Source organism: Myxocyprinus asiaticus, chromosome 10 (genome assembly GCF_019703515.2).
Source record: "Myxocyprinus asiaticus isolate MX2 ecotype Aquarium Trade chromosome 10, UBuf_Myxa_2, whole genome shotgun sequence".
In the NCBI taxonomy this organism is placed as follows: domain Eukaryota; kingdom Metazoa; phylum Chordata; class Actinopteri; order Cypriniformes; family Catostomidae; genus Myxocyprinus; species Myxocyprinus asiaticus.
In genome coordinates this window covers 539,782-567,255 of record NC_059353.1, presented here as the reverse complement: position 1 = coordinate 567,255, position 27,474 = coordinate 539,782, and the positions used below count along the sequence as shown (strand labels likewise).

General features: G+C 41.7%; 1 protein-coding gene across 3 annotated transcripts in view; it reads left to right on the top strand.

The window, feature by feature from the left end:
• The window catches only part of LOC127446840 (protein FAM126B-like), a 101,368-nt gene that overhangs the window by 50,283 nt on the left and 23,611 nt on the right, over positions 1-27,474 (top strand). For 2 of the 3 annotated variants that reach the window (XM_051708126.1, XM_051708124.1), the window contains exons 2-7: positions 16,089-16,170; positions 18,128-18,164; positions 20,825-20,902; positions 21,185-21,286; positions 27,128-27,295; positions 27,387-27,467. In XM_051708126.1, the coding sequence (XP_051564086.1) occupies positions 18,159-18,164; positions 20,825-20,902; positions 21,185-21,286; positions 27,128-27,295; positions 27,387-27,467 (435 nt within the window). In that variant the 5' untranslated portion in view covers positions 16,089-16,170; positions 18,128-18,158. The remainder of the gene's footprint in view (positions 1-16,088; positions 16,171-18,127; positions 18,165-20,824; positions 20,903-21,184; positions 21,287-27,127; positions 27,296-27,386; positions 27,468-27,474) is intronic. The other variant, XM_051708125.1, reaches the window with a different exon arrangement.

Below are 27,474 nucleotides of genomic sequence, written 5' to 3'. Positions count from 1 at the left end.
TCAAGATCTTCAAGCTTTTCAAGAACACGTTCCAAATCAACTTTGGTCGTGGGTGGATTAGCGGCTAATTCCCTCTCTGATGCCTCTAAATAATCGATTCGTTTTTCAACATCTGTCACTCTTGTGACTAGCTCAGAGAAATTTTTTCCATCGCCGTAATCGATCGACATATTACAGCGAGATCCTCCAAGTCCGCAAGTACCTTCGTCGACATCACAGACATGTTGGACAGTTGACGCTGGATTTCTTCTCCCGCCGCGCCATCCAAATCAGTCCCCGGTCCACAGGCCTGTCTGGGCTGTCATCTTGAACCCGTAACTGTCTTTTAATGTCTCCAGAGCCTGAGGATTTTGACTTCTTTGCCATGTTTACCTCAAACAGTAAATGTGTAACTGGGTGTATCGAATTTCACCGGATTATATTATGAAAATAATAAAAAAAATTAGCGAAGTGCACAGAGCTGTCTCTCACACGTCTGCCCTTCGCATGGCGTCACGTGGCTCTCCATAGTTTGCTAATATTAAATCTGTAGAATGGTTAAAAAATTTGTTTTAATTAGGGATGTGCGCTACGACTAATTTGACTGTCGTTGAAACGGAAGTTTTGTAACCGACTAGTCGACTAGTGTAAAGAGAAACCAACCTTCAGAAAACGGTAAAAAAAAAAGTTTTTATGCGACCCATTTAAAATACTTAATCTATTCCAAATCTGATGCTAAATTCCATTGAATAGGGGCATTTATCTGCGACGTGCTCACCTTGATCATTGTACATTAAATATAGAACATGACACGCATTCACCTTTAGCAAATACAGGTTTATTTATTGAAAACAATTGAATGAATATTGCAGGATCAGTTGAACAACTCTAAAAGCCTGTTCTAATCGGAAATCACAAAGTAAAAGTTACTTAACATATTACAACAGTCAGGACATTGTTGAAAATAATTAACAGTTAGGCTAAGCCAAATCTGCGAGAGAGAAAACAGTGCGCTGAAAAGTTGCGCGTATTTCAGGACATGCAGTCGTGCATTAGCCATTGACCTAATATGACAGCTGTTCGGTAAGGAACGTTAACCAATAACAATTACAATGTAAAAAACAAAAACAAAAAAGTAGCTATAGGATAGAAAAAATAGGCCTGTGATGAAGCCTACAATAAACCTAATGTCTTGTAAACATGACGTGAATACAGAATAAAATATAGTTTAACACATTAAGTAGTCGGCACCTCATTGAAAATAGCCTTCTTAATCAGCAGATTAAAAAAATAGCATACCTAGTCCAAAACAGTTATTTTCTAGGCTACTCAGTCAAAAGCATACATTTTTTGATGAGTAAAATTAACACGTTGACATAGTCTGGTGAAAGACGGGACTTGACTCACCTGAGGCGGCTATCCTGCGCTTGAAAAAGCCTGCTCAGTGGAAAAATAACATCCAAGCATGCACAGATGTAAAGAAGACTCAAATGTGAAAACATCCTTAGGGACTTTCAAACATTTGGAAAGCCGATTCCCGCACCACCGAAGTGATTTCATAACTACTATGCTGAGTTTGCTTGTCTAGCAAGAGGACATTTTCCTGCACATGCCACGCGAGAGAGGGAAGAAGCACGCCAGCCTGAGGTGAAATTAAACTTTGTATCTGCTACAGATATCCTCCTTTTTTTTAATTTTTTTTTTATAATATTTGTATTATTAATTCTATTTAAAATATGTAACATGAATATGACAGTAATTTAAGTGCAGCCTCTGTAAAAATATAAAGCCAAACGTAAATGTGTAAAAATTATTATCAGTTTAATGGGGGGAAATATTAAACGACTAGTAATTCCAGTGTCAACTAGCAGCATCAGAACCATTTAGTTGACTAGTCGACTAGTCTCGCACATCCCTAGTTTTAATGACTTCAACCTAAGTGTATGTAAACTTCTGACTTCAACTGTATATCCTTACAGTTACAATCTTAAAAGACATGATCAGAAAACATCTGGCAGAAAAAAAAAAATGTCTTCTATTAATCCTGGCTACTTATCCCTTCTTTTCTTACTAAGCGCTCTGATGTCCACTCCTGTGTCTCTTCGCCCGTTGGCCAGATTATAGCACTATACAACTGGTCACATTTTAAAAATACAAACAACCAGTTTACAAGGCATATAAACTTGGTAGTTTATACCAAACTTTAAATACTACACGAAACGTTGCATGGTATTTAGTAATACACTTTCTCCCACTGCACTGGCAGACAGAATGTTTTGATCTGTGTCTCCAGACAAGATGGCGACGGCACTTGTTGTGATATCATCGGAATACTATCTATACCATCTTATTGCAAAAAACTATCAAAGTAAGAATGAAGAGAGACTCCAATACAGAATGGCACAAAACCGCTTATCCTAAACACAGAATGACGTGCTTCAGTGTAAACCGAGAGCTTGGAGTCTCAGGGCGATTCTTGCTGTGCATTCAAAAGTGCAGAACTGCAAGATAATGGTGCATGTACACATCTAGTTCACAACATCGAGCAGTTTTACCTTTTTTACTGCAACTATTTATTCAAGCAGTGTCAGACAGAATCAGCAAAAGACTTTAATCTCTCCAAAGCACCTCACAAATACGGGAACATTACTCACAGCAGAGGATTGAAAGTCCGACAGTGATCGTTTTGTAATATGTTGTTGATGCTGCACTTTGCTGACTCTAGCAGCAGCAGTACATAAATAGAATAAACTTAAAGTATTTAAGAGATGAAACTTATTGCAGAGAGTTTTACTGTGCTGATTAATATTCACTTTTAAGCACAGCAAGCTATTATCATGCAGAAAAGCTCTCCAAGAACTTTGCGTCTCTCAATTAATTTGAGAATTGCGTCGCCCGTTAAAACCACCACCACTAAAAATATTAATGTTAGTACTTGACCACACTAACTGACTAGTCAGTTGTTGGATGACTAGTTGATTAGTTGATCACTGTAACACATCCCTACTTCATATTTCCTTGTCTGTCAGACTGAGAGGAGTCCATGGTACTCAACAGGCGGCCCCATCTTTTTGTGGCCCGTGTCATGTTGTCATCAGATAAAATAATTGAATGTGTATGAATTTTGAGGTGTCAATTTTCTAGAGCATTTATGGTAATTCTCAGTATTGATAAACTACTGAACCACTATAGAGGAAAAGAAACAGTGAACGGATAGAAATAATGAATGAAACTCCAAACTTGTGATTACAAATCTAAATATAAGCCACTTTATATAACATGAGTGCAGGGTCAGTTTGTGCGCACTCTCAGTCACTTTAAACATGTACGTGCTAGGGTTGCTACGTTATGAGATTTTCACGGTACAATAACCGTCTCCGAAAATATCATGGTATCACGGTATACGGTATTACACAATTATTATTATCAGTTACAGTGACCCTTACAGGAGTGAAAACAGAAGGGGTTTTTTTTTTGGTTGAACAAACGCTTTTATTATAATTGAAACTTGAAACCATTTTTTAAAATGAAAGTATGTGTTAAAAAAAGTCTCCCTTTTGAAAATAAATAAAATAAATAGAATAAATAAGAAAGCTAACAGAATTATAACAATAAACCGAATTATAAACATCATAAAAAAATAGTATGCAACTATAAAATGTTATATAACTAAAGCATGTTAGTCTACATGTTAGCATAGCATGTTAAATTAACTACTAAATGAAAAATAATATCAGCTGTGTGTGCTTTTAAAGTAATGTCATATGATTATTAACAATTAACATATACTGTAGGTGCGCGACAGCGTAGCCAGACTGCTCCTGTCTGTACCTTTAACTCAGTGGTTCTCAACTGGTTTTGCTTCGGGACCCAGATTTTACATTGGAAATCAAGTGGCGATCCACCATAGTAAAAACGTAATCTGCATTTAATGTATCCTGGGTCGCATTTCCTTTTATGTTGCATAGTTTTGTTCATCGTTTTCAAGTACAAGGACATGCATCAAGTGACATTATTTTTGTTGCTGATGTCAACAACAAAAGTGACAGGAAGTATTCTCTCCCCCCTTTTAAAAATTGAAGAGCATATTTACTTACATGAGCCCATTATTATCCCATTTGTTCCTAATTTAAAAAATAATTCAAACAGAACATACATATCACACAGGAGGAAAGGCTCCTCATTACCATGGTTAGTTCAGTGTAGCTAGTCTTAAATGATAGTAATAATAATAACAAATTATAGTATTTATGAAAAAATAAATACTAGCTGAAACACATCTTGAAACTTTAACTACAACTGCCACTGTTGATATAATATGAGGTCTAATAGATTCTACCTTTAGTTCCCTATCTGTCACTCACTCGACGTTGTGTCGATGTAGTGACACTAGGGGTCACTCTTGGGAGCCCGAAACACCTCTGGTCTTTGAAAAAAGGCCAGTGGGAATTGGCGAGTGGTATTTGCATACCACTCCCCCGAACATACAGGTATAAAAGGAGCTGGTATGCAACCACTCATTCAGATTTTCTCTTCGGAGCCAAACGGTCGATGCTTACTGAGCTAAATTCCCACGGCTGTCCATTCACCTCTGCTGGATCTGACGGCGCATTTCAGCGGCTTCTCCCCCTCTGCACTGGTGCACTGCAGAGAACGCCCCTGGGCGCTTCGGCAGAAATAAGAGTATATTCTAAAAAAAAAAGAGTATATTTCTCTAAAAGAGCGGCACACACGGAACGTCTTTTTAAAGATGCCCTTCCGTGTGTGTTATTCCTGGTTGCGGTCATTATCTCTCGCCTTCTGATGGTCACGATCGCTGTCTTTCGTGTCTGGGCGCTACACATGCGGAGACATCATTCGTGAATGGCTCATGTCCTCATTGCGTGAACATCACCGTGGCAACGTTGCAGTCGCGGCTTGCCTTCGTAAGAAAGCAAGCCACCCCAGCGGCTCCCCACCTCGGTCCTTCTACCTACGAGTATTAGGCCAGTGCGGCTAGCACTGGGGGCGATTTGGGGACCTCAATGGGACCACCTCCGCCGGGTATCCCCCAACGGACCTCCAATTCCCCAGCATGCTCATTTGCCACGATCGAGGGCGAGTTCAGGGCGAGTTCAACGTCTTGTTCAGAGCCCGCGAAAGTGATGAGCTCTTGAGCGCAGCATCAGAGAGCGGGCTCGTCCAGTCGGACGCGGAAGCCTCAGCTGGGCTTCCCCCCTCGGGTACAGTCGCCCAGTCACAGGCTGATGCGGAGATGATGGACACGAGGGTAGTTCCACCCCGGGATTGATGCAGGAGCTGTGCTCAGCGACCGACCTCGCCTTCCGGGCGACGTAGGTCACGGCGCGGTCTTTCGAGCGCCACCTTTGGCTCAACCTGGTCGAGATGGGAGAGGCGGACAAGGCATGGTTCCTTGACGCCCCCATTTCCCAGGTAGGACTTTGCCCAGCAGTTCTCGGCGGTGAAGAAGCAGACGGAAGCTATCCAACACATCCTGCCCTGGCGCGGCTCAACATCCCACACCCCGTCTGCTCATCGCCAAGGGCATCCTCCTGTGGTGACTGCACCGGCTCCGCCTGAGCGGTTTCCTTGTTCCCTGGGTCACATACTCAGTCACGTGGCCGTCATCACGACCACTGTCCACCATTCCATTTCAGCAGGTTTGGTGCCCCTGCGCGCCCAGGTAAGTGCTTTGATGTCTCTGAACTCAGCACGGCCACGGCACAACGTGGCACCTCAGGCTCCGCCCCGCTGCGAGCCCCCCCCCCCGCCTTTATGTCCAACGAGATTGTCCCCTTGGTCCCCCTCACCCGGAGCTTGGACGCATGGCTTGCGCTTTCCAACCCGTCGTGATGGCTGATCCAGACCTTCCGACTCGGCTACGTGATTCAGTTCGCCAGGCGTTTGCCAGGTTCAGCTGCGTCCACTTCACCTCGGTGAAGGGCGAGAATGCCGCTACCTTGCTTACGGAAAATAGAGCCTGTCCCTCCAGCCGAGATGAAGAAGGGGTTTTACAGCCCCTACTTCATTTTACGGAAGAAAGGCGGTAGGTTGCGGCCAATAAACCGGGCTTTACGAGGCGCCTGTATCCCTTGAAGTGGTGTCTGTTCGCTAAGTGGTGGTCTTCCCAACGCGAAGACCCCCAGAGATGCGCAGTCGGATCGGTGCTTTCCTTCCTGCAGGAGAGGTTGGAGAGGCGGCTGTCCCTCTCCACCTTGAAGGTATATGTAGCCGCTATAGCGGCACACCACGACACAGTGGACGGTAAGTCCTTAGGGAAGCACAACCTGATCATCAGGTTCCTGAGAGGCGTCAGAAGGTTGAATCCCTCCAGACCGCACCTCATTCCCTCATGGGACCTCTCTGTAGTTCTTCAGGGTCTACGGGAAGTCCCCTTTGAGCCCCTGGAGTCAGCTGAGCTTAAGGCACTTTCTCTAAAAATACTGCGCTCCTGACTGCACTCACTTCCATCAAGAGGGTAGGAGACCTGCAGGCGTTCTCTGTCAGCGAAACGTGCCTGGAGTTCGGTCCGGGCTACTCTCACGTGATCCTGAGACCCCGACCAGGCTATGTGTCCAAGGTTCCCACGACCCCATTTAGGGATCAGATGGTGAACCTGCAAGCGCTGCCCCAGGAGGAGGCAGACCCAGCCCAGATGTTGCTGTGTCTGGTGCACACTTTACGCATCAATTTGGATCGCACACAGAGCTTTAGAGTCTCTGAGCAGCTCTTTTTCTGCTTTGGTGGTAGCAGAAAGGAAGCGCTGTCTCCAAGCAGAGGATCGCCCACTGGGTCATTGAAGCCATGGCAATGGCATATCACGCTCAGGATGTGCCACCCCCTGCAGGGCTACGAGCCCATTGTACCAGGAGTGTGGCGGCCTCCTGGGCCTTGACCAGTGGTGCCTTTCTAACAGACATTTGCAGAGCAGTGGGCTGGGCAACACCCAACACATTTGCGAGGTTCTACAATCTCCGGGTTGAGCTGGTTTCGTCCAGTTTCTTGCTAGGTACGAACAGGTAAGTCCAGGACAGCTGGCTGGCTGGGTGTATCACTTGCGCATAGTGCCTTTCACCTCCCCTGAGCTGAAGATGTGCTCTGTTGACTCCCAGTAGTGTTCGCAAAGTGTGTTCCCTGGATGATTTCCTCCGAGCCCTGTGGCGGACGAGTTTGCGGAGAAACTCGCTGCTGGCTCAGTACATGTGCTAACTAAGCCCTGTACTGGGGTAGGTGCTCCGCATGTGTTGGTTCCCCATAAGTGACCCCATGTGACGTATATCTTCCGCTAAATCGTTTCCCTGTTGGTAAACTGCGTCTTCCTTGGGCAGAGGCCCCTCTGCCCCAGTCACCATGTTTGTAGAAACTCCCCGTTGGGTAGGACCTACCATGGGACTTCTCCACATACTTACGACATGGCTCGGTAAAGACCATGTGACGTATTTCCACTCAAAATACCCCCCCCCTTTTCTGGGCGAGGTGTGGTCTCCGTGGTGTCTTCCCCTTGGGAGTGACACCCTCCCGACGAAGACACTGGTGGCCATAGTCGGTTACCAAATTTCACTCTTTTTTGGGGAGAGAAAAAAAGAGGATAAGAGGCCACGACTGGGCTAGCCTGTCCCTATCTTTTGGGCAGTCGACTTGTCACTTGGCAGTCGAAGGGCCGTTCGACGCTCATAACAGTGTTGGGGGAGGTTACTTGTCGGCCTGGTGCACTGGCTATGAGGCACACAGTGGTCTGCACGTCTCGCACCGCCAGTTCACGTAACACAATTCAGCTAGTTTTGGCATTTCGTATAGGGACCCCTAGTGTCACTACATCAACACAACGTCAAGTGAGTGACAAATAGGGAGCGTCCTGGTTACTTTCGTAACCTCCGTACCCTGATGGAGGGAACGAGATGTTGTGTCCCTCCTGCCACAACGCTGGACTACTCGCTGAATTGGCCGGTACCTTGTCTCGTCTCCTCGGCACAAAACCTGAATGAGTGGTTGCAAACCAGCTCCTTTTATACCCGTATGTTCGGGGGAGTGGTATGCAAATATCACTCGGCAATTCCCACTGGCCTTTTTTCAAAGACCAGAGGTGTTTCGGGCTCCCAAGAGTGACGCCTAGTGTCACTACATCGACACAACGTCTCGTTCCCTCCATCAGGGAACAGAGGTTACAAAAGTAACCAGGACGATTATTTCATACGAAACTATAACATTTTGTCAAAATATAACAGTTACTTTTAATCATGTAAAATCGTGAAACAATTTTGTAAATGTGCATAAAATGTGCATTTTGTAAATGTCATTGTATAATGAAAAAAATTAAAAGTGTTGCTCTTTTCCTCCTCAGTGCTGTTTGGCATGTCAGGACTGCCTACTATTCGAGAAGTTTAACTTGACTTTCTCTGTAACGCTTTAAACTAGAAAAGTCTCACTAGAATTGAAATTGGTCACATCAGTTTTGAGGTCTGTGCACCGCAATATCGAGGGAAGCCCAGTTGTTGCACGCACATGCCAGAGCAAAGAGCAGATCATGATCGCAAGCTGGTTCCGTTACATTCGTGCAAAAGTGCAGATGAGAAGCCTTTAGCTGATTGCAAGATTATCATTAAATCTGTCTCGGCAGTCCTAAATAGGCTATCACTTGGGCGGCTGCCGAAATATTTTCAATGGGAGAACCATGGCATTGTTCTTTCCCTGCTGTCTGAATAGACCTGCGACCCACTTTTGGGTCACAACCCACCAGTTGAGAAACACTGCTTTAACTCACACACACACTCACTTATGTCAGACCCCCTCACCTTGCTTCTCTCTGACATTTTCTCCGCTGCATGTGTGTGTGTGGCGCAAGTTGAGGAGTCTGACAGGCAGTCAAGGAGGAAAGCAGATGCGCACGTGCAGGTGAGATTCTCCGTCTGGTTGCATTTTTTTTCTCAATACTGTAGATAAGCAAATGTACATGATATGAAAACCGTACATTTTCATACCTGCAACCATAGTACGTGCTGAGTCTCTCTTCCACACCTGCTCGTTACTGACATCAACCGAGTATCGTGTAACAAGCACTCAACAGAGATATATGCTTGTCGCGAACAGTAATAACAGGAAAAAGGGTAATCCTGCAATAAAGTTGAGACATCTTCTCCCAAATGCTTAACGTTTAGTCATTTGTGTTACTTGCCTAAAATAACTATGAAAAGAGGGTAATAGATAATGATGTCTTATTGAATGTCTTGGATATAAAGTCTTGTTTTGAGGGCACTCTGGTGTGTGTGTGTGTGTATGAGTGAGTGAGTGTGTGTGTTCACTAGATGACAGTCTTTGACAGTGACAACAGAACAGATCATCATTCTAGATATGGCAAAAAAAATAAAAAAAAAATAAAAATAAAAAAGAACCACACTTTTACAACAGTTTTGCTATATATCTATATATTGTTTTATTTTACAGTACTTGTGTTAATTATATGTGTCCATTATGTATTAAATAGCATATAGCATAGTCTGCTGGCCTCATTAATATAAAAAGTAATTAATATAATATGTTTAAATAATAATAAAAAAGAGTGCGGCCCTCAGGGCTAAAGGGATCCTGCTTTCCCGCCCCCTGGCTTTCCAAAATTGAGTACCCCTGCCCTAAGTGATAATCCCATCAAATTTCCTATTTGTTGTTTCTTTAATTAACCTCTCAAATTCATTTTAAACAGAAGAGATTAGTGTAACAAATTGTGAATGCCGGGCAATCAGTTAACTGGTTAACTGTCTAGATCCCTAATCATGAGCTGGCATTCTTTATTCAGGTTAAGCAAATCAAGTGCTCCAGTGGATTCAGTGCTGTGGGGAGCCTTTATTTAAATCAATTCCACATGGTGTTTTAACACATTTGTCTTTCATGACAGCAACATTTTGTATTCTAGTAATACTACCAGTCAAATGTCATGAGTCCACTAGTTTCATGTGGCCCCTCAAGTGTTTATAGTTAATCCAGCCCACTAATCAATTTTCACTTTCTGTATTTTGGTTTGGCCTTCTCTTCTTGGTCAGTTTGTAGTTGTCTTAAGAAGTGGTAAACTGGGGCCTGGGTAGCTCAGCAAGTAAAGACGTTGGCTACCACATCTGGAGTTGCAATTTCGAATCCAGGGTGTGTTGATTGAATCCAGTCAGGCTTCCTAAGCAACCAATTGGCCTGGTTGCTAGGGTGGGTAGTGTCACATGTGGGTGCCCTCCTCGTGGTCACTATAATGTCATTCTTGCTCTCGGTGGGGCTCGTGGTGAGTTGTGCGTGGATGCTGCGGAGAATAGCATGAGCCTCCACATGCGCTAGGTCTCCGGGGTAACACGCTCAACAAGCCATGTGATAAGATGCCACGGATTGACTGTTTCAGATGCGGAGGCAACTGAGATTCGTACTCCACCACCTGGATTTTTTTTGGGGGGGGTTCCCCCTTTTTCACCCAATTTGGAATGCCCAATTCCCAGTGCGCTTTTAAGTCCTCGTGGTAGCGTAGTGATTCGCCTCAATCCGGGTGGCGGAGGATGAATCCCAGTTGCCTCTGCATCTGAGACCATCAACCCGCGCATCTTATCACGTGGCTCGTTGAGCGCGTTGCCATGGAGAAATAGCGCGTGTGGAGGCTTCACGCCATCCACCGTGGCATCCGCGCTCAACTCACCACGCACCCCACCGAGAACGAACCACATTATAGCGACCACGAGGAGGTTACCCCATGTGACTCTAACCTCCCTAGCAACAGGGCCAATTTGGTTGCTTAGGAGACCTGGCTGGAGTCACTCAGCACGCCCTGGGATTCGAATTAGCGAACTAGCGAACTCCAGGGGTGGTTGCCAGCGTATTTTACCAATGAGCTACCCAGGCACCCCTCCACCACCTGGATTGAGGCGAGTCACTACACCACCATGAGAACTTAGAGCGCATTGGGAATTGGGCTTGCCAAATTGGGGAGAAAAGGGGAAAAAAGAAAAAAAAAGTGGTAAATTGTCTAAACAGTACCCTTCCTTTTTTTATGACTGGAGTCTACAGTTCTGTCCTCTCAGTTTGGCTGGGCGGCCAGCTCTACGAAGAGTTCTGGTTGTTCCAGATGTCTTCCATTTAAGAATTATGGAGGCTACTGTGCTCTTGGGAACATTCAATGCAGCCTAAATGCTTTTGTAGCCTTCCCCAGATCTGTGCCTCGACACAATCCTGTCTCTGAGCTCTGCAGGCAGTTCCTTTGACTTTATGGCTTGGTTTTTGCTCTGATATGCATTTTCAGCTGTGAGACCTTATATAGACAGGTGTGTGCCTTTCCAAATCATGTCCAATCAATTGAATTTGCCACAGGTGGACTCCAATCAAAGTGTAGAAACATCTCAAAGATGATCCAGAGAAATAGGATGCAACTGAGCTAAATTTAAAGTGTAATAGGGTCTGAAAACTTATGTCAATGTGATATTGCAGTTTTTTCAAAGTTATCAAAAATCAGTTTGTCATTATGGGTTAAGAAGTGTAGATTAATGTGAAAGAAAAAAATAATTTGAAGCATTTTAGTATAAGGCTGCAACATAACAAAATGTTAAATAAATGAAGGGGTCTGAATACTTTGTGAATGCACTTTATACTTTTGTGTCCTTTTGAAGCTTGAAGAGGTGGTCACCATAAACTGGCATTGTATGACATCACTGAGCGCAGCATTTTTTTTTCACAATTTCTTCCTTTTGTTTAAAGAAAAAGAGAAAGTCATGTAGTTAAAACAACACGGGTGAGTAAACAGTGACTGAATTTTCATTTTTTTATGTGAACTTTAACTAAGAGTTCCTGATTAAGTTTTCTCAGAGTTTCTTAAGACTGGCTGAAATTGTAGTCAGCTGCTCAGTGGAGAGGAGTCAATTTCACAGCACTGTAATTAAAGAGAGAACAAAACTGGCTCCACATCCTGAATGCGGATGCATTCTCATGGATGCATTCTCACAGTCTCACAGAGCCAGAACTTTCATTAAAATGCAAAAGGTCTGCTCCATATTGCAGTTTATTCTGGCCAAGAACCGCCGAATTGGACAGGAAGAGCATTCTCACATATAAAGTCATCAATCAAAGTTCAATTTGTTTTTACATGACATTTTACAAATTACGTTACTGTGGCAAGATTTTTGTCAAATCAGTTTACATGGTGCATCCGGGATTTGCACATGAGCTTTCAAGGTGAAATGTCTACTATGTGGTGCTAAAAGCAGGGAAATGTTTGCGTCAAACAGATTAAGTTTTTAAGGTTCACTCTCTGTCGCAGGGGTTGGCAACCTACGATCAACGGTGATAGTGAGGAGTATGTATTTTAATTATATGAAATCCCTCGCACATGCATGTGGCATGTCAATCTACTTGTTGTAATCCTTTGTAATAATCATGCAGTGTGGTTTAGTTATTAGCTGAATGGAAACCTAAACACTATTGCAGTTTGACGAAACTGTGCTTGTCAACAGCAAACGAGCGCATTGTCACTAATGAGCCGCTGATATCACAGCGCAGCACTTCACTTTCGGTGAGTGGTGCAAGTAAATGCGTCCGCTTTATGTCGGTCGCATAGAGTGGATGACAGACGATATTTTCTTGTTTTACCTGTTACTTTTTTCCTCTTTGCAATACATTTTGTATATAAGAAAACACTTATACATTTTTGAGATATTCATCCAAGCATACCCATTCCTTAAGCCACAATGATGGTGACTTTCAAACTACATAATTAAGGGAAAAGGGCAAACACGTAAAAACACACATAGTGGGGTTCAAAAGTCTGAGTCTGATACAAAATCTCAATTAAACCCAGAAATAAACTGGAAACTTAAATTATAACCATATGTCAGATTTTCTTGCTTCCATAGAAGCAACAAGATGATCATTGGAATATTCTCAAGTCATGATCATAAGGATTTGTTCATGACAGCTCGAGGTTATGCTGTCATTAAAGCTGAAGGAAAAAACTCTGGAATTCATGCTAATTGTTCAATAATTAAACTTTTTACTCAATGTTATTCTGATAATAGAATTTGTAATTAAAATAAAACTGTGTTAAAATATAAAACTGCAAGATAGAAGCATTTTCACAAGTGGACTTAGACTATTGAAGCACACCCTATGTTATCCATACATAGTCTACATACTGTACATGCATACATGGGAGGAGGGTTGGGGGTGGAGGCGTTCTGCACATTAATTAACGAAAATTATAGGAACATTTATAATGGCATTTCATGTCAAAAAGGTTGGCAACCTCTGCTCTATTGAGTTTTAAATCAACAAAACATACCTCCCTACCCTAAACCTAACCAGTAGTGTCATAAAGCGCAAATGTGAGAGGAAAAACCCTTTCGGCTTACGTGTCGACTCGCGTGTTTTTCAGGACTTGTACCCTGGTCCTTTACATCATATGTGCAATGCTCATCAGTTGGGCTGCACAGTTTGATCCCACTTCAACATTAGTATTTAATTGTTTAAAAAATATTGAAAACAATAAGGTGTTTTTTGCCTTTACTAAAAATCAGAAATGGAGTTTCTACTATGGGAAAAATAAGTACTTTGCTTAGTAATTTGCATTCAACATTTCCTTGTTAAATAGTCAAACATATCCAATGATTTATTTTACAGATAGAATAAATCTCATTTTATTGTCCATTTTGATAGATTTTTTTTTAGCAGCTTGATGATATACCTATAAGAAAAAAGAAAAAGTTAATGTGGCCACCGTCATGCAGCGAGTACAGCAGCATTTGGCTCAGAGGCATGTGTCCCAGCTTGCACCATGTTGTTTACTGAAAGAGTAGTTTCACCTCCATTTTGCCTCACACACAGAAATGGTCATAAGTATTAGTGCATGAGGTTGTTGAAGGCCTGTGCTCAGCACACAGAGACATGTTTCCATCTTTACCAAAACTGCAGCACTCATGTGCATATCACTAATACAACAACTCATTACTAATTCTATATGGAATCTTTAAAGATGCACTCAGTAACCTAATATTTTCCAGTGTTTTACCTCGAAAGAAATTAATTGTAATTTTGAAAAATATATTTAAAATCATGTACACTCACATGATATGATCTGCATTCATTGTCTTTGTATTTAAAGGAATATTCTGGGTTCAGTACACATTAAGCTCAATCTATAACATTTGTGTCATAATGTTGATTACCACAAAAATAATTTCAACTCCCTCCTTTTCTTTAAAAAAATTACAAATTGAAGTTACAGTAAGGGCACTTACAATAGAAGTGAATTGGGACAATTTTTGCAGGATTTAAGGGCAGAAATATTACGTTTATTAATTACTAAAGCATTTACATTAAATCTGTTAAAACGTGTGTATTATTTGAGCTGTAAAGTTGTTTAAATAATAGTTTTTACAGTCGTTTTAAGGGTATTAAGGCTACAGTGGAACGTCATCATGGCAACAAAGTTGTAAAAGTTGTAAAGCTTCAAACATAAAAGGTTATCAAGTCATTTTATCACTAAAATCATGTTAACACTCATTGTTACATCTTGTGGCTATACTTTCTAAACAGTGAGTATTTTAATGTTTACGTAATGTTTACTTACATTGTAAGTGCCTCACTGTAACCCAGATTTTTTTATTTTTTTTATTTATTAACTTATTAAATTAAAATAATGTAGCCTTCATGTGTTTCTCTTAAACATTGCTTCAAGTAATTTATTACTAGCTTTTGAATAAAAAGAGTAATAAAATAGTGAGCAGAGTAAACAGTGCTTTAAGTTTTTCTGTAACAGTAGCAATTAAACATTAATAAAATTGTGATATAAAAACGTTAAAAATAAATCTAGTGAAAAATAGAACTACTAAAATTGTTGACAATCTGTATTGTGTGGTTTATTGAAGACAGATTAAACCACTGTAGTCTTATGGAATTGTCGCCAAAGGCAGCATTTTAAGGCATCATAGGCACGCTCCCAACATGAAGGCTTTTCCAAAAGGTATGTTTCTTAGTTATTCTGCCTCATAAGATATCTTGTTTTGGCCAACTTCTTATGTGTCATCATACTGTATGTATCCGTCCCCGGAAAGGCAATCCCAGAATGCACTGTGATGAGCTCGGTAGAAATTCAAGATGCATGAGAAATTTTTATTATAAATAAATGTATATATTAAATTCTGAGAAGTATCGATAAAAAAAGTGAAAGAATAGAATAATAGAAAACTGACTATTTTACCCAAAATATGTGTGTGCTGTGTGTATTTCCGCTCATTAGGGTATCGTGTTGTTCCTCTCGCGGCACCTGTATTGAAATCAGTTGCGAGTCGAGTCTCCCATGCACTGCTCGTGAGGAGCGCTATTTGAATGACACATGGAGATGCTGCCTTTGTAGAACATTCCAAATCGCTTTCTTATGAGGCTCCATTTGAGTAAGGATGCTGCCATAGAAGACAGCTGACTATAACAATGTACGCAGGAGACAGCGATGAAGCACAAGTTTTGGAACAGACTAAATAGGCTGCATAGTGACTGCAGTGTGATGTAATCTTCATATCTAAGTAGCAGCAATATTAGATGTAAAATTTTATCATAGCGCTGTTCAAATCACAATTAAACAGTATTTAGCAAACAAATTAAAAAAAATATATTTTTTGGACCAAAAAGTCACCATGTACAGTAGGTACATGGTGACTTGCAGTCCAGGGCAGTAAACGGCTCTCATCAGTCTGGACAGGATTGGGAGATTGCAAATAGAACGTATGCAGTGACTGAATGCTTGCTGTTTTTATTTTAAAGTGCATTAATTTAAGTGCAAGCATGTGCATTCTTTACTGTAACTTCTAAATAACTTAAAGTGCTATTTAAATGAAATGATAAGGGCTGTATTGTATTTGTAAACTGTATTGTAATCCTGGTTAATGAGAAACTTTATTGAAAATGAATTTTGTCTGTCTTAATCTAAAAAGCGTTTGGATTTTAAAAGTAAACATCCTTGAATTCAGTTTGAGCAAATTGAAAACAAGTTTTCAAATTAAAATAAAAAATATTACACTTTCACAAAATGGAAAGTGTTTTGGTTAGAGAATTTGTCCATGACTGGATCCCATGTGATGTGATTGTCTTGTGTGTGTATGCAGGTGAGACACATGTGGTGCAGGTGTAATAGATGATGTGATGATCAGCCATCCAGAGAACATCTGACCTGACACTGACTGACAGGTACACAGCAGCACTTCACTTTATTAGCATTGATTCATCTTCATTAAACAAACGAATCAATCAACTCCAATCACTGACTTTGAACTGTGATAACTATTAAAGGGATAGTTATCACATTATTTCATTTGCATTGGTTGTGCAATCGAAATGAACTGCAGTAATGAAGCAGCAGCAGTCATTTGAGATGAGTGAGAGTTTGTTTTGACAAAAGTGTACACACACAGTTATCGTCAATACAGAATCTGTATTTTTTCGTTCCACTCCGGCATTCTTCTGCCTCCTTTCCAAATGGTAACTGGTTAGAACAAAATAAAAGATCGGTTAAACTTGTTCTTTTTAAAATGACAGTACACTGTGCTAAGGGTGGGTGAAATACCAGTTTCAGTGTTGCCGAATCTCGCAAGAGAAACAAGCAATCTCGTTTGGAAAAACAAGATTGAAAATAAACTACTTGCTTCACTAAAATAAAACAATAAGCGATCCAATTTTTACAGTGTGGAGGATTGATCAGCATAGAAATCATTACAAGCATAGTATACAGTTGCTTTTATAAAATGTATTGTCAATTAATTAATATTAAACATATTTCCAAATATAGTTAAAATATTTCAAATAAACAATTGGCCTCTCTCCTAATAAATCTCTCTCCTGCACGTACACACTACATGTGGACTAAACCTCACCTTATGAGGACCGAATTGTTTTTTTGTTTTTTTAAACTTTGGTGTGCCCACCAGGGTGGCAGTAATTTGCTGGTTAGCAGGTCCCTGTTAGCCCCTGCTGGTTGATGCAGGAACTACACCCTTCAGTTCTTAAAGGTGAAGTGTGTTATTTCTTCCCTACTAGTGGCACCAAATGAAATTACAAAAATAAATATGTTTTCAAACAATCTTTGCCAACACCCCTTAGACTCGTCATCACACACTTTCACACTCTCTGATTGCCTATGAACAAATAGGCCATACTGAATAAAAGGTGATACATGTTTAACGTCGTAATGAATAAGACCACAATAAAATATACACACTGAACAGAAAGCATGGCAGAGATATCAGGTCGTCTGATAACATCATCGGATTGAATGGCAGTTGGATGCAGGGGATCCAGCAAGATCGCTGTTGTTGATGGGGAGGTGGCGGTGTATTAGTGTATTAGTGACTCGTTATTGGCTCTCCCGTTTGCCAGAGCGATCTCATCATTGGTGGTGTGTTTGTGTGTCTGTGTGTCCTCCACCTTGTAAATGTGACGCCAATGTTTACTCTTGTTTTACTCCGTCTCTGTAGGTGATGCTAACTTTCTTTTCCTCCGTACACGTCTGCCATGGTTTTTCATATTCACCTAGCTGAACAAGTAGCCACTCCCCAAACTCACGCTATATCCTGAATCAACTTTATACTGATTTAATAACTAACATTTAGGTAAAACAGAAGGGAGCACACACTCATTGCTCTTGACTGTTTAGCTGTTGTAAGTCATATGAAACCAAACATTATCCTAAAGTAAGACCTATATTAAAAATCTGTATTAATGCATCATATCTTACAATAATTCATCACATAATTGTTTACCTCTACATTTTTCTTGTATCTTTTGTTTAAAAGAAAAAATTTTAAAAAAATTGGATGAATTAATAACGTTATTAATTTCACTCTGGAAGAACTCCCTGTTGTTTACTCTCCTCATGTCATTCCAAACCCAAATTACTTTTTCTTTTGTGTACCACAAAAGGAAATAATGTAACGAATGTCCCGTTGGCTGAATTTAATACAATGGCAGTACATAGCGACTCACTTTACCGCTAAATAAAGAACCCAACAATTTCATAAATGTAGCCCATGTAACTTGTGCATCATGTACCAAGTCATACTTGCATGACATAACTTAAATTACAGTCTGTTTATCATACATAGTGATAGTATGTGTTCAGAAGACTTTTCTGTGATTTTGTCTTCCGCAGAATAAAGAAGGTCATACGGGTTTGAAACAACATGGGGGTAAGTCAACTCTGAACTCCGCCTCTGTTGTGTCTTACAGCATCCCTTCGTGTCTTGACTTGTTTGGGACATGTCATGTTCTTTTTTATTTCTCGATATTTTATCACTCTCACATTTAAACAGTGTAAAGCATTTGTGCCCACTGACAGCAGCACAAATATGTCTACCAAACTGTAGCAAAATCTCCACCTGTTGACACATTTCTACGGAAATACCATCATATCACCCAGACCTACATTGGAGGATTATTTCATGTATGAGAGAGATGCTGTACCTCCACAGCATGCACACACACTCATACGTATTGGAATTCTCCCTAAAGGCGAGACACACCACACTGTAGGGCTTTACTGGTTGTTTAGATCAGTGTTACTATCAGAAATAATTAATAATTATTTCTTTAGTTATTAATTAATATTGAAATTAATTAATTGAATCTAACTCATTAAAACCTCATATGGGGCTCCAGTAAATGTAGTGTGCTACGTTTAGGAGTGGGTTTGGTTATTAGCAATAATTAATAATTATCAAAGACAATTATTAATTATTAAAATCAATAGAACATTGATGAGAATCAATGTTAGCTTTTTTTTTTATCCTTTAAATCAACAATTATCAAAGATAATCATTAATTATTAACATCGATGAAACATTAATTAAAATTAATACTAGCTTATTGATCATTCAAATTCAACAGTCATCAAAGATAATTATCAATTATCAAAAATCAATAGAATATTAATAAGGATTAACATTGACGGGGCACCACCCTGGAATCAGGGATTAATAACCAGATAGTATAACAGTCTCAATATTAGATTGTTTTCTTAGGAAAATCGGCATCCGAAGAATTTCGATTTTCGGGGAAAAAAAACAATGAATGAAGGTTTGAATCCGAGCACTGACATCCCGTCAGCATGACACAGGCATATGCAAAACAAACCAAAACACTTCTCTTTGTAATATAAACAAAGTTTATTTATGCAGTAATATCAATTAATAATTAATACAATGCAGTCAGTAAACTTCCGACTTACAACTACAAACTAAACAATGATATGATTAGATATGGAAATAAAAATAATTCTATAACACACAAGGTGTGTGTGTGACAGTGTGTGTGTGACAGTGTGTGTGTGCGTGTGTGTGTGTGTGTAAGGAGGGACGCGCACAAAATGGCGGACGTGACTCTCGTGGAGTGTATGTCACGCGAGACTTCCGGCCAGGGAATATGACCACGAATGGGGTGGCGAGAAACCAGTCAATGGCATCTACCAGTTACCTCGTGTATCCGCAATAGCTTAGGGACAAAGCTGGGCTTTAGCATTAAGCTATCTAGGAGCCAAAAATGTGTGCCAGAATGTTTGTGAGGGGTCGCGTGCGTGTGTGTGTGTGTGTGTGGTTAGTACGAGAGAGAGAGAGAAGTGACAGCCCTAAAGCCGATTTCGCGATCGTGGGAGAGAAAGCAGCTGTTAGTTCATCGCTCAGAGACGCGGTGGACGGCTCATAAACAGTCCCGCGTACTTTGACTCTTTAATGGATGAACTCAGTTTATCTGTCTCACCCGCGATGGCGAAATTGCACAACAGTCCAATTTGGTTGGACCACAATACGGCAAAACAAATTTGTGATAATTAATACCCTGAGTATTAATGAGCGGACATGGCGGTCCGCAAACTGTACAAGCAAAAACCTTGAAACACAAGAATAACACACTATAATATTCTATCTCTGCCCAGACGTAAACCTCTTACTTGAATCGCATGAGGACACAGGTAGAATGTGTTTTCCTCCGTCCTTTAACTCTGACCTGGTTCCTTGAGGCTCGGGTGATGACGGGAGGCCGTTTCCTCGCTCTGTCGGCGGGCGGTACGGCTGTTGATTCTCGGCGGGCTGGCGGAGAACTCAGAAATGTCGACTTGATTGAAGATGGAAGAGAAATCTTTAATCTCTTCACTTCTGTAGGCAAACGGATGAAGATGCGAATTGCTCGGCCGTCTCCTTCAGATCCGTTAGAGTGTTCGGTTGAACACAGAGTAATCTCAACTCGTCCAGCGAGATGGAGATTGTATGGCCACAGTTTCAAGTCGGACGTTACTTCCTTGTGCCACGAGGTTGCACCTGAGAGCAGCGATGAGCTGCTACACACTGCAAACAAAGTTGCTGGAAGCAAATCCTGGAAGCATTTCAGAGGTACTTCAACTCCTGATGATGTCATGTTTGAGGGACGTTTTGTTGTGTGCCTCATCCAATAGGAGTTGAGAGTTTGATCCTTTAGTGAGCAAGGCTTCATGGGATTTGTAGTCTGTTTTGGACTCCCTTTGTTTGATTTTGGCGTGATTTTTATCAGTATAATTTACGACTTGGAATGTGGGGGCTTGAGTTAGGTTTTTACGACTGTGTTAGGCCTGCCTTTGTCTTCTATCTGAATACATGAGGCCCAACAACACACACACACAGGATCAATGAGTGTCATGTGTGTATTGGCTGAGGTTCAGCCCTCTGCTGATCTGATGTGTGCATTTGAAATAATTTTCTGAATGGCATCATGACAGAGACACTCCACTACTGTGTGTTTTTAATTAGTGTTTTGATAGGCTTTTCTATATGTTTATTAGTTTATGTTTTGAGTAATTATAAGACACCATCACTCATAGCAGTCTCTCTGTCTCTGGTGTCAGGTGACAATGATGGCTGCAGATCGAGGTATAGTGGAGGAATGGCTCTCAGAATTCAAGGTGAGTCCAGCAGCAGTGCCAGTATTAAAGCCTGTGTGTGTGTGTGTGTGTGTGTGATATGAGTCAGACTGCTCTTTGAGTGCTTCATGAAGGACACTGTGCGCTGATCTTACACTCCTCTAATGCATGAACACACACACACACATGCATGAGTTGTGTATAGCAGTGTGCTTTCAGGGAGAGCAGTGTGCCATTTATATAATAAGTAACATAAATAAATGAACATGTTCTTTGATTTGTTTACTTTTTGTTCGTTTGCTCTGTGGCTCTCACTTCTCGTAGACGCTGTCTGAGACGCAGTTGTCCAATTATGCTGGAGTTCTCCATCAGAAGAACACACTCATACCAGCTCTCTACGGCATTATTCAAGACCCCAACAGTGAGGTGAGAGGTCAGAGGAGCTTCTTCCAGAAGGAATGACACTAGTGTGAATTTGTGATGAGATAAAAAGACTGTGTACTGTGAAATAATGCCAAGACGACACACCTTTCTATTGCACTGGCTACATGTAAAATAGGGCTTCAGACTAGCATATGAATAAGTGCAACTATCAATAGTAATGCATATTTTGTCCCACTGAAATTAGACTGTAAAGCATTGATTTTGAGTTGGGATGCAGATCGTCCTGGTTACTTTCATAACCTCCGTTCCCTGATGGAGGGAACGAGACGTTGTGTCGATGTAGTGACACTAGGGGTCACTCTTGGGAGCCCTAAACACTTAAGTCGCCGTGTTGTCCGTCCAAACCAACACGTGCTTGCCCTGGATCAACGGCCGGAACCTCCGCAGGGCAAGCAGTACTGCCAACAACTCGAGGCAGTTGATGTGCCAACGCAGCCGTGGGCCAGTCCAGGAGCCGGCGGCTGTGTGCCCGTGGCATACGGCGCCCCAGCCCGTCTTGGAGGCGTCCGTCATAACCACAACGCGCCTGGAGACTTGCTCTAGGGGAACCCCTGCCCGTTAAAATGCAAGGTTGGTCCAAGGGCTGAAGAGGCGGCGACAGATCAGTGTGACAACCACGCGTTGTGTCCCACGGCGCCATACCGATCTCGGGACTCGAGTCTGAAGCCAGCGCTGAAGCGGTATCATATGCATCAACCCGAGCGGTGTGGCCACCGCTGAGGATGCCATATGCCCCAGGAGCCTCTGAAAAAATTTCAGTGGAACCGCTGTCTTCTGTCTGAAAGCCTTCAGACAGTTCAGCACCGACTGTGCGCGCTCGTTCGTGAGGCACGCCGTCATCGAGACTGAGTCCAACTCCAAGCCGAGAAAAGAGATGCTCTGAACCGGGGAGAGCTTGCTCTTTTCCCAGTTGACCCGAAGCCCCAGTCGGCTGAGGTGCGTGAGCATCAGGTCTCTGTGCGCACACAACACATCTTGAGAGTGAGCTAGGATTAGCCAGTCATTGATATAATTGAGGATGTGGACGCCCACTTCCCTTAGCGGGGCAAGGGCTGCCTCTGCGACCTTCGTGAAGACACGAGGGGACAAGGACAGGCCGAAGGGGAGGACGTTGTACTGGTATGCCTGGCCCTCGAAAGCAAACCGCAGGAAGGGTCTGTGTCGAGGTAAGACTGAGATGTGGAATTACGCCTCCTTCAGGTCTACCGCCGCGAACCAATCTTGATGCTGGACGCTCACTAAAATGCGTTTTTGCGTGAGCATCTTGAATGGGAGTCTGCAAGGCTCGGTTCAGTACTCGCAGGTCCAAGATTGGCCGCAACCCACCGCCTTTCTTCGGTACGATGATGTAGGGGCTGTAAAACCCCTTCTTCATCTCGGCCGGAGGGACAGGCTCTATTGCACCCTTCCGTAGAAGGGTAGTGATCTCCGCACGCAAGGTAGCGGCATTCTCGCCTCTCGAATAAGAGGTCGCACTCGCCCTGAGACGAGCCGGCGGTCTCATCCGAGAGCCCGACTGGGGCAAGCGAGCGTGATGAGGAATGGGAGGTCCGTGGGGAGTTACCCAGCGGAGGTGCTCCCATTGAAGTCCCCAAATCGCCCCCAGTGCTAGCCAACGCGGCCTCATACCCGTAGGTAGGAGGACCGAGGCAGGGAGACGCTGGGGTGGCTTGCTTTCTTATGAAGGCAAGCCGCGACTGCAACGTTGCCATGGTCATGTTCTCGCAATGAGGACAAGACCCATCTATGAACGATGTCTCCGCGTGGGCAGCGCCCAGACATGTAAGGCAGCGATCGTGGCCATCAGAAGCGGAGAGATAATGACCGCAACCAGGAATAACACACAAACGGAAAGGCATCTTTAAAAAGACGTTCCGTGTGTGCTGCTCTTTTAGGATTGAAAATATACTCTTTTTAGTATATACTCTTTTGTTTTGCTCTGCCAAAGCACCCAGGGGCGTTGTCTGCACTCCACGGGTGCAGAGGGGGAGAAGCCGCTGAAATGCGCCGTAAAATCCAGCAGTTTGAGGTGAATTGAATTCAGTACACTGAATGCAATCGCTCGGCTCCGAAGAGAAAATCTGAATGAGTGGTTGCATGCCAGCTCCTTTTATACCCATATGTCCAGGGGAGTGGCATGCAAATTCCACTCACCAATTCCCATTGACCATTTTTCAATCAACACAACGTCGAGTGAGTGACAGATAGGGAAGTACATTTACCGATATTAACACCTATAAAAACTTTACACCAAATTTATAGAGCTAACCTTTAAATACACTGACAGCACAAACAGATTAGTTTTATTAGGTTTATGTGATTTGAAGTATATTCATCTCTTGGAATATTTGAAGGCAAACAAAGCCATTTACTTTTTCAGTTACTGCCAGTTACTCAATCAGAGAACATTAGAAGAGAACAGATTTTACACTGATGGGAAACTGATACTTGGTCCATAATTCATGAAGGTCCATGCTTTAAAGTCATTTATTCTACTTTGTACTTGCCCTTATGGAAATGTACCGTGGTTCTTTCATAGTATCAATAGTTTAAGCAGTGGTATTTCTAATACGACCATGGCAACCACAGGTAAAACCATGCATGGCTCCACACTACCATGGTTAGATGTAACAGTGGTTTCTATAAAGCAAGGTGTGGCTTTTTTGTTATAAACCACTGCCCAAACACATTTAAAATCTATAAATACAAGTTAGTCATAGTTCCAAATGGTTAACAAAAATGAATTATATTCTCCTCACATCCCAAGTATATTATATTTAACTACACTTTATTAGGAACACCTGTACACCTACTTATTCATGCGATTATCTAATCAGCCAATCGTGTGGCAACTGTGCAATGCATAAAATCATGCAGATACGGTCAGGAGCTTCAGTTAATGTTCACATCAAAATGTGATCTCAGTGATTTCGACCGTGGCATGATTTTTGGTGCCAGACGGGCTCGTTTGAGTATTTCTGTAACTACTGATCTCCTGGGATTTTCACACACAACAGAGTTTACTCTCTAGAGTTTACTCAGAATGGTGCCAAAAACAAAAAGCAACCAGTGAGCAGCAGTTCTGCAGACGGAATCGCCATGTTGATGAGAGAGGTCAACAGAGAATGGCCAGACTGGTTCGAGCTGACAGAAAGGCTACGGTAACTCAGATAACCACTCTGTACAATTGTAGTGAGCAGAAAAGCATTTCAGAATGCACAACACGTTGAACCTTGAGGCGGATTGGCTACAACAGCAGAAGATCACGTGGGGCACTTTATTAGAACCATAGTGTTCCTATTAAAGTGCTCAGTGAGTGTATATTAATACTGCTATTACTACTAATAATAATTCCTTTCATTTATATAGCGCTTTTATAGGCACTGAAAGCACTTTACATAGTATTGGGGAATCTCCTCAACCACCACCATTGTGCAGCATTCACCTGGATGATGCAATGGCATTCATAGTGCACCAGAATGCTCACCACACACCAGTTATTGGTGAAGAGGAGAGGATAAATACTATTTATTAATATTAGGCCTGTCAATTTAACGTGTTAATTCAGTGCAATTAATTTGATTGAAAAAATTTGTTGAAAAAAATTTATCATGTCACTGGACCGTAATAATGAATATTGCTACTATTGGAGCAATTCAAGCTGGAAGTACCACCTGTTTTCAACGGTAAATGCATTAATTGTGATTTAAAAATTTTTTTTTAACGCATTCAACTTTAATTAGTCGTATGTGTTAACGCGTTAACTTTGACAGCTCTAATACATAATGATTTTAATATAACTATTTATAATTTTTTTATTATTATATATTGAAATATTGTTATTTTATGTTATGTTATTTGAATTAATTGACATTTGTAATTAATTTAATTAAAAATTGTAATCGATTGATAGTCCAAATTAATATGTATGTATGAATAAAGCACATTTCTGCCAAAATATCAAAGTTACATACAATTAGGCCTGTCGCAATTTATTAAATAATCGTCTGGTCGTAGTTATTTGATCTAACCGCAGTTATTTGAGATAAATTGTGATTATTGTGCACTTTAAATTCCAATCACGTTACTGTCCAAATAAGGTAATGGATTATTTTATTTGATGTTATGTTTGTGTGTTTCATTCAATTGGACTGTTCCGCGAGTAAGCACACCTGCTCTGAGCTCACACTGCTCTGTCTACTTGGCCATCCTGATAATTGGTCAGGATCAGGATGGTGAGTAGCACTGTTTTGTGCACCTTTAGGAGCAATGGCACTTCGATGTTTCACATAGGCAACAGAAAATGGCGGTGCATAATCAGAGAGAGTTAGTCAACTTTTGTAGACCTACCAGTGCGACTTCTAACAAAAGTTTGTAGCATCGGTAGGAAAAATAGTCGCAAAATGCATCCATTTATTCTAGGGATGTGCATGAGTAATCGACTAACCTAACTAATTTCACAAATTGATTATCCTTTGCACATTTACCTGCAGTGCTGAAATGTAGGTACTGTACTTTCACTCTGAATCTCACACCAGTTACAGTTTAGTACACTGGGGGTTGCTGTGCATATCTGTTATTGAGGTGTTGGCTGAGAGATGATGGCGTGTGCTTTCAGGCAAATCCAAGTGCTGGTTATTTGCACAAGCTGTCTGCGCTGGTTTAGCGCCCTATTCACTAAAGGAATTATGCAGATCAGGCAACGGTACAAACGCGCCCAAAGAAATCTGTGCTGAACGCAACTTGCAACTGCAATTCTGATCTTGTGGGCCAATTCGGAGTGCTATAAAGTGGAGGATGCAACAGACCACAGTGATCTGACACTTTCTGCTGCCTGGGACTGAACAGGATTACTCACATCTGTGATCCAGACACCTAAAATCATCTCTTTAACATGCCGAATGTGCACTTTACTACATCGCGCATCTGGATACATGCCATATTATAATGATGTTGTCCATCATTTGAACATAATTTGATAAATTACTATTGATGTGATCGATAGAAAATGCACATGAACATCTCTTTTAAATAATCATTTGGCTTTCATCTGGCAGTAACCGTGCAATGTAAATTGTGGCAGGCAATTTTTGTGAATGAACCTGATTAACATAGACAGAAGGTATGTTTGCGTGAAAAGGAATGACAATTACTTAATTTAAATACTCTAGACGCAGCACAATTTCAGCACTGAATGCACCTGCTGAAACTAGATTGTGTGTGGTTAGTGGATAAGATGCTGAAATACCACACGCAAAAGTGGCACTACTGTTTAGTGAATTCGCCCATACAAAATTACTCTATAATGCCCAACCCTACTTTAGTTGCATACTAGAGCCTTGTAAAAACAAAATGTAGTAAGACTAGTGTCAGCTGATTCACAAACTAATTACTAATGAGCAATTCTTTAATGAATCAATCAAAAAGACTCAAACTCTTGAGTAACGGCTTTTAATATGTTTGAGAAATTAACACTGAATTAACAGAGTGTTGAATAAATCAACTTCTGAATTGCTTACTGAACACCAAGTCTTTCAATTACGACTTGATGATAGGAAGTAAGAACTGTTTGGTGTACATAACAATGTCCTAACCAGACGTGATACAACGAGATTCCGGCGACAAGCAATTTCCTTCCTTGCTGAATGCGAAACTGCTTTGCGACGTGACACAATCACAGCCAATCAGAACATATTGAACATATTTGATGTTTAATGTACAGAGGAGCAGGATTTGGGGCCAATGAGAGTTCATTGTGGGCGGGGCTACCCCACTGCATCAACAGAATTGTGTAGGAAACCCTGGCATCACCTGTTTTCACAGTTACTGGAGCCAGTGTGTCATCAGCTGTTTGAGCTGTACCGCAGTTCAGAGGACGGCCTGAGACGCTTCACGCTGCAGTTCTTGCCGGAGCTGGTGTGGGTATATCTGCGCAGGGCTCGATACAGCAGTGGCTGCATTGAGGCTCTCCTGCTGGGCATCTACAACCTGGTGTGTGCACACCCACTCATGAATAGAGGACACATATTACTCCACATTACACACATCACCTCAGCTTAACACTTTATGGTTTCTTTTGCAGGAAATTGTGGATAAAGATGGAAACAGCAAGCTGTTATCATTCACAATCCCTTCACTGTCTAAACCATCCATATATCATGAGGTAAACA